General features: G+C 43.0%; 1 protein-coding gene across 1 annotated transcript in view; it reads left to right on the top strand.

The window, feature by feature from the left end:
* The window catches only part of IFT88 (intraflagellar transport 88), a 69,010-nt gene that overhangs the window by 49,869 nt on the left and 10,789 nt on the right, over nt 1–8,352 (top strand). The window contains exons 21-22 of the mRNA XM_007464509.1: nt 712–777; nt 4,144–4,250. Of these exons, the coding sequence (XP_007464571.1) occupies nt 712–777; nt 4,144–4,250 (173 nt within the window). The remainder of the gene's footprint in view (nt 1–711; nt 778–4,143; nt 4,251–8,352) is intronic.

The following is an 8,352-nucleotide window of genomic DNA, read 5'->3' as shown; positions in this document are numbered from 1 at the left end:
GAGCGGCCACCTTAGCCGGCCCGGCTGCGCTCTGGGTGCTCCGCTCTCCGTCTTGTTCAGCCTCCACCCCGACGCCGAGGCCAGCGGACCACCCCCTTGTACAGGAGGCCCAGACGTAAGGGCATAACTCTTTCCTGAGATTTTAGCAAAGGTCTTTGATCCAAAATTCGTTTTTTCTATTCTTTGCTGCCATGTGAAGCTAAATTATTTTATTACAAAACAAAATGCTTTCTGTAAACTTTTTAATGTTTGAATATAAAACCTGCAAAATAAGTTATTTTTCATCTTTTCCAAGTGAATAACATTGAAATTAATGTTATTACTTCGTTTAAGAAGTAGAACTAAGTTTCAACCATTTACTTGCACTCTACCCCTTTTTCAGATTTATTTTGTCTGTACATTTTCTTCCAGAAGTTATATTGAGGGACCTCCCTGGCGGTCCAGGTATTAGGACTCCACACTTCCACCACATGGGGCACAGGTTTGATCCCTGGTCGGGAACTAAGATCCCACATGCTGCACAGCCAAAACAAACAAACAAAAAACAGAAGTTATATTGGGAATGGTTATTTATGCCTATGGCAAACATGGAAGTCATCCTTCTAAACCAATGAAATGGTGCTAGCATATTGAATTTAAATTAGTATTTTGCTGAATCCTGTTAATTTCTATAATCTGCTAGTATGTTTGTTTTTTCTCCTTCACTTATAGGTAACTACCAAAAAGCATTAGATACTTACAAAGATATTCACAGAAAATTTCCAGAAAATGTTGAATGTAAGTGAGACTACATTTTGTAACTTTGAAAGTATAGGTTCTCACATTTTATGTCCTAATATGTAATAATTACCTTTGCTACAGTAATTGCATACATAGATACCAACCTATAATTTGCAGTACATGTTTAAATATGTGGTTATAGGATCAGAAAATTTGACTATGCAAGTACACATTTTTATAAAATTTAATTCTTGACGGATTTAAATATACCACTGAATTCTCTTCAGTAGTAAACAGATCTATATTTCAAAGCTTTATGAAATTTTAAGAATAAATTTTGGTTTATTATTTTTTAAAGTTCATAAACTGGTATTTTATAGAAAAGGCATTTTATTTATTAAAAAAATTCTTTTTTATAAATTTATTTTATTTATTTTATCTTTGGCTGCGTTGGGTCTTCGTTGCTGCAGGCAGGCTTTCTGTAGTTGCGGCGAGTGGGGGCTACTCTTCGTTGTGGTGCGTGGGCTTCTCATTGCAGTGGCTTCTCGTTGCGGAGCACAGCCTCTAAGGCGTGCAGGCTTCAGTAGTTGTGGCACGTGGGTTCAGTAGTTGTGGCGCACAGGCTCTACAGCGAAGGCTCAGTAGTTGTGGCGCATGGGCTTCGTTGCTCCACGGCATGTGGAATCTTCCCGGGCCAGGGATCGAACCCATCTCCCCTACATTGGCAGGCGGATTCTTAACCACTGTGCCAGCAGGGAAGCATTTTAAAAGGCATTTTAAACCATCCATTTAATTATAAGTTTTTGAGACTGAAAAAATACCTTTAGAGTTTATGATAATAGAACATTAATAATCTTGCTGATACTGGTAGCAAATTAATTTTAAAACATTATGTTATATGTAACTTATTTCCCTTTTATAAAGTTGGCTTTGTATAAGATATTCATTTCTTCCAATCTTATTGCACAGTGGATTTGATGCAACCTGAAGTAACAGTGTTACAGTAACAGCAACAAGATCAGGATCCGGAAAAGTACAAAATAACCATATTCATAGGTCTCATATTCTCACTAAACTATATATGGCCCCAGTAGCTTTGTGACTAAAGGAAAGAGAGAAGATACAGTGGGTTTTATAATCTTTACTATTTATAAGGAAATAAAAAGTAATTCCTTGGGAAGAAGAAAATCCTTTCAACTCTTACTTCAGTTGTGTTGAGACACAGAGGAGAGTAGATAAAAGGTCACTGGAAGACGTCGTAGCTCCTAGCTTTACTAACATCCCTCCAACAAATAAAATAATGTGTTTGAAAAGACCGTTTTGAATGTTGTTCTTCAATGACCATGCACACAAAACAGCACATTTCAGTAAAAACAGATCTTTTCTGGGCCACGTTTTCAGTGGCGCAGACTGATCCGGGGGTTAGATGTGCTGCATGTTCCTTCAGTAATATTTTTCTCAATCTGACTTTTGTGAAAGCAGAGAGCTCAGAATTATGGCCTTTGGTAAGAGCCTGGGGGCGAGGAGTTCTGTAATGCTGGTCACATGTGGGTCCATTAGCTCACAGCAGTTTCCGAATGCCAGTCAGAAAACAGGATACATGGGAACTACTTGTAAAACTTGTAAAAACTACAAATCTGTAGCCCAGCCTACAGCGATTCTCATTCAGGTTTGCAGTGGACCCAGATATCTGATTTTTCCTATTTCTTTTTTTTTTTCTCATCTATTTATTTTCCTGTTTCTTTTTTAACAGCTTTTAATGTGATTCTTAACTTCAGTCACATTGGGGAACTGATACTTTAGAGATTAAATGAGAGCAGTAATAGCTTTTGGGGAATGGAAACCCAACAGTCTGCTGGGCACAGTTTCTCAGCTTCCGCAGCACTGACATTTGGGATCGGATAATCCTGTGCTGTGGGGCCATCCTGTGGATTCTAGAATGTTTTAGCAACATCCCTGCCCTCCACCCACTGGGTGCCAGGAGCACACCTCCTGTTATGACATTGTCAGGTGTCCTCTGGGGATGCAGCTGCTGCCGGTTGAGGACCACTGCAGTAGCTGCAGCACCTCCGCACCGGACAGCAAAGAGAGCATCTCCAAGTAAGGCCACTTTTCTTTCTTTAAAGAGAATTTAAGATTCACTGTAAAAGTTGAATGATTGGGACATCCCTGGTGGTACAGTGGTTAAGAATCCACCTGCCAGTGCAGGGGACACGGGTTCGAGCCCGGATCTGGGAAGATCCCACATGCCGCGGAGCAACTAAGCCCGTGTGCCACAACTACTGAGCCTGTGCTCTAGGGCCCGCGAGTCACAGCTACTGAGCCCGCGTGCCTAGAGCCCGTGCTCCGCAACAAGAGAAGCTACCACAATGAGAAGCCCGTGCACCACAATGAAGAGTAGCTCCTGCTCGCTGCAACTAGAGAAAGCCTGCGTGCAGCAATGAAGACCCAACGCAGACAAAAATAAATAAATAATTTATTTTTTTGAAAAAGTGTTTAAAAAGAAAAAAGTTGAGTGATTATCTGTGCCATGGGGAATGTCCAAGGTACTTTGGCCTGTTTAACTTTCAAAACAGGTATAATCAGTAGTCTGCCTTATGGTAGGATAGGAAAAACACTTGCACTCATGTAAGGTCTCACTTTGAGCAGAGTACTTTTCTGATGAACCCAAAGGGTGATTTTGTCTTAAAATACATTCTTCTGTTATCAAAAATTGACCTGCTCTATAGAGTTACAGGTGACATGCTGAATTTCAGAGGACATCTACCAAAAACAGTGGGTTTTATTTTAAATTAAATATTCTTAAGCCACTTTTTCCAAGGATGGGTAGATAAGAGAGATAGTCGAGTATTATTTGTAGAAAATGTAAATTACCTTCTTACTGTGCATTATCAGGGTAAATGTATACGTAGGCAATTTACGCAGTGGTGATGTGAAGTTTTAGAACCGTTACTTTTGTAATACATTAATGGTCATGAATTCGTCACTAACTTACGAATTCTTATGGGGTGGCTGGTACACAGCACTGTTCCCGCCCTGTGGGTGTGGCAGAAAACAAGACAGACCAAAATCCTGGCCTCATGGAGCTTGGATTCTAGTGGGAAGAAAAAGACAATAAACAAGTATATAGTATGTCAGGAGTCGTAAGTGGTATAAAGGAGAAGCAGGTGAGGAGATAAAGGCTCGGGTTATAGATGCTGTGGTCTCTCCTGAAGGGCGGGTGGCAGAGTCCCTCTAAACCCTCTTCCCAGGAGGTCAGTTCTCAGACGGCCAGGAATACAAAGTGTAGTGATTTTTCAAGAGAAACAAACCCTGTTTGTGAGCAGCATTCCTACCCAGGTCCCAGAAGACGGAGCTTATTGATTTATTGTTCTTTGAACACCATGGATAAATACTTTTCTAAAAATATTTTTCATAATTTAGGTCTACGTTTCTTGGTTCGTCTCTGCACAGATATTGGATTAAAAGAAGTTCAAGAATATGCAACAAAACTCAAGAGATTGGAAAAAATGAAAGAAATCAGGGAACAGGTATGTCATGTGAGCCGAAAACTGCTGTCAGTTTTGAAAATGTCAGCCTTCTGTAGCTCAGCTGAGTGATGTCTGGGCTTCTGTTGGCAAAATTAAGTTGCAATTATTTTTCTGCTGTGGCATAAAAGGAAAAATAACTAAAACTCTAGTTTTAGGATAAAATTCAGTCAAAATCTAGTTCCTAATCAGAGAAAGTGCATCCGTGTAGCCTTTAGTGGAAATCTACTAATAGACTAACAATTGTGATTTCTCCAGTACAAAATAGCTGCAGGTTAATTTGTAGACGTAACTTCAGCTGGAGAGCCTCGTGGCCTGTGGAAACCAGGAGACAGTCACTTGCCTACAACAGCAGTTCATTGGGCTGCTGGGTTGCATTGTAGGGCACGGCTCTGAGGATTGCTGATACAGAGACTTCAGGTGTATTTCTGTGTTCCCTGCAGTGTTTTACTTCTGTGAGAGAATAATCCCTCCTGTGTTTGAGCCTAGAATATTGAAAACTTTAACATGATTTCTGAGTATCTGCCTTTCATAGAAAGAAAATTCTTTAAGCTTAAGCTTTTCCAAAAATTTAATTGCCTTGGGTAATTCAATCTAAATTTCATATTTGCTTTTTCAAAATGTCCTTATCTTGTTTTTGCTTTGAGGATGTGACCTGATTGTTTTATTCCCTTGTTTAAATTGTCAGTTGCAAAAGCATTATGAGCATGACCTTAAAAATCCTATAAAACATCAAGTTGGTATTAAAATGCCACTGCTAGGGTATATAGTTACAACCTGCTGTGAAGACCAGCTGAATACCACGTACCAATTGCTAATTTAATTAGATAACCTGTGTGAAAGTTTTGTAAAATTAAACTAGTACAGATTGGAAGTTCAGATTATCATAACTATCATCATAATTACTGTTACATTTGTTTCATTAAGAAGAATCAAAAAGAAGTATCTGTTTCAAAGCATGAAATTCTTTGGAGCTCAAAACTAGTTCTGTGAAGTTACTTAGTGTAGAACCGTGGGTGCATCTGGAAGTCTTCAGACTTCGTAAGTTTAAGCGTCAGTGGTTTGTCACTTACGAATGGTGACTGAATGGTGCACACGAGCTCAGGCAAGTTCTGGATCCCGCATGGGGCCCACGTGCTGACCCCGCAGCCAAGTGGGAGTGGGCCTCCCGGCCAGACGCCCCCCACCCCAGTGAGGAGCTGGGAGCCTTCTAGCTCCTGCTTCCGAGGGCCGCGCTCGGGCTTTAGGAAACGTGGATTCCGAGGACTCCTGGGAAGGGAACTTGAGGCGTCAGGTCGAGACCTGTGCCCACCACGCACCCTCCTCAGAGCCCCCACCAGCCCCTGCCCTCCTCGAATCTGGACGCCGGGGCCGCTACAGGCGCTCCTCTCCTCCTGACGTGGCGGCCGTCACCCCGCGGTCCCCCCACTGCAGCCCCTGTCCTGATTGTTCTCGTTTGCCCATGGGGGCTTGTGATTTTACTGTTGTAAATAAGTATCAAATGTCACTGAAACAGCTTTTCCTTTCTAATTACTACTCAGCCTGCTGATTCCTCTTCATCACAGTATTTGTGTATTCAGTGAGCATAGTCAGCTTTTGTCTGTGTCTCATAGACCTGCCCTCTTATCCTTACGTTGTACTCGCCATGGCGTAATTAAGGACACTTAGTATGCTCAGACGAGTTACAGTTGATGCGTTTAAATTACACAGTGCTTACCTTACCAGCTTACCCAAGCGAGTGCTGTGTCGCTGTGCTCGAGCAGTGTCTCTCTTCCTAATGCCTTATCACTGCCGCACTGCGCCTGCATCACTTAGATACATGCTCTCGTCCCAGCCGTTCCTTCATCTTCCTTTACGACACAGTCCTTATCCACAGAGCACTTTCTTTCTGTTTCCTTGAGATCAGTTTCTCCATTGTTCTTCGGGACTGCTTATTAAATCTTACATAGAGAAACATTTTCTTGGTGTTTCCTCACTTATATGTTACGTACAAACACAAAATTGAGGGGGAAATTAGTGGAAAAGGTCAATCCTAGGAAAGAGAGCAGAGGCTTACAGAGAAGGAGTCCTGTGGGTACGAGAGCAGCCTTCTCGGGAAATCGCTGCATGCCCCCGTGCGTTTGTCTAGATTGTGAGCCGTGGGGCAGGCACCCTGTTTCCTGTCTGCGTGGTGCATGAGACGCTATTCGTTATGAAACAAAATGTCACAAATGAAGGCCTGAAGTAAGGATGCTATCCTTTTCTAAATTTGAACTTACAACTTTTTGTTACTCTTCCTGTGTGGCTCCTGTTTAGAATCTGTCTCAGTGCAAAAACTTAATGTTTTTCCTTCATAATTAGGATTTCTTCATAAAATCATTGCCGAGGCCTGTGTAATACCTGTTGTACAGATGTATCTTGATTTCTTTGAATATTTCCACATGGTTAGGTATCTTTTTTTCCAGTTGGTGACTTTCTGCAGTCTGTCTAGCTTTCAGGTGTTCCTTGCTAAAGCACTGTGGGCCTCTGTGAGCGTCTGTAGTCGAGCTCGTCCATATTGTTAGCTGGAGATGTTTGGGAACCAGCCACAGGGTTGAGACCAGGGATGTCCTGGATAACCACGCCACACCTTTACCTGAGGTGCTAGAAGGAATGCAGAGCTGAGCCCCAGTCTTTATCCCGTCCTTTCACCTGCAAGTGCTAACAGTGGCAGAAGTTTGGCAGCGGAAGGGAGAAGGAGTGAAGAGGCCGGGGGGCCCTTCCTGATCTCCCTCCTCTGCTTAGTTTCCCCTCCTCCCACCTGATGACGTCTGCTCAGCTGGACGTCAGCGACCAGCAGCGGCAACACCCAGTGCATGATGAGCGGCGGGCCGCTCTAGCCCTTTGCATGTACTGGCCAATTTAATCGTCTCAGGAGTTCTATGCTATGATGTTGGATGTGGTTTTACTATTGCTGTTTTTAAGATGAGAAACCTGAGGCCCGTGGTTGCAAAGCAACTTTCTCCAGGTCACACAGCTGCTGGGGGGTAGGCCTCGGATTCACATCCAGGAAGGCCAGCTTCTGAGTCCAGGCTCCTGGCTGCCATGCCCTGCTCCCTTACGGATAGTAGAGAAAAAGGATGATGAGAGTAATTACTTTCAGTTGGTGTATAGTCCTTACTTTTCTGCATCCAGGAAGTTGGTAGCTCACTCCATGAGCTAAACTGGAATGTACCTCTGTGAGCTCACTCTAATTTGATCAGAGCTGGTGCCTCAGAACAGTGCTCTCCAAGTGTGGCCTGTGGACCCTCAGAGCCTCAGAATTGCCTGGGCTTCTTACAAAGTCTTGGGCCTCACCCCAGACTACCCCAACCCCAGAATTAAAATCTCTGGGTATGGAGTCCAAGAATCTATGTGGTTTTTAAACAAGTTCTCAAACTAATTTTTTATTCACAGACATTCCAGAAGCACTGGTGTAGTGTTATGCTCCCGAAGGGTTACCTTCAAATGATCAAACACCAGCTCAGGATACAGAATCTGCTTTAAGGGGAAAAGTAAACACAAAATAAATCAGGCCGTGGATTTTTAAAAACTGTTTTAAAACGGAAAGGGATTTGTGTAGACCCAAGAAGGAGAGATAAACAGATTCAGTGTTATGTGGATGGGGGTGATGGACCTCCCCAGGCCCCCAGCTCCAGTCTTAAAGCATGAAAACTAGAAACTCATTTATCTGGGCTGACTTTTCAGAGAAGTGCGTCCTCTTCTGGAACTCTTATGGAGAAGGCGTCTGTTCTCCCCTTTGTGCTGGGGGCCTGTGTTCCTGGGCGGGGAGGGAGCTTTGTGCCCTGTTCACAGAGCCGTGGCAAACAGTCCCGGGCATTGGGTGGAGCCGCCCCCCCAGCACTGTTGGGTTTTAAGAGACAGTTCGCGTTTTCGCTTTACTGAACAGAAGAACTTTAGCTGCAAGGAGCTCTTCAAACTTTATTGCACGAATGGAAGAGAGCAAAATGGGAAGACAGGAGTTGAAGGCTGAGTATTTTAAATATGCCAAGGAAGAGAAAAATACCAGCCCACACCAAAGAGGATTAAGGGACAAAAGGAAATGATTAGGAGGGAAAAAGAAGATGGGGAAAGAGATAGTTTACAA

This window comes from Lipotes vexillifer, unplaced genomic scaffold, assembly GCF_000442215.2.
Source record: "Lipotes vexillifer unplaced genomic scaffold, Lipotes_vexillifer_v1.1 scaffold2116, whole genome shotgun sequence".
In the NCBI taxonomy this organism is placed as follows: domain Eukaryota; kingdom Metazoa; phylum Chordata; class Mammalia; order Artiodactyla; family Lipotidae; genus Lipotes; species Lipotes vexillifer.
Note: the sequence above shows the minus strand (reverse complement) of the source record. Positions and strands in the feature narration are given on the sequence as shown.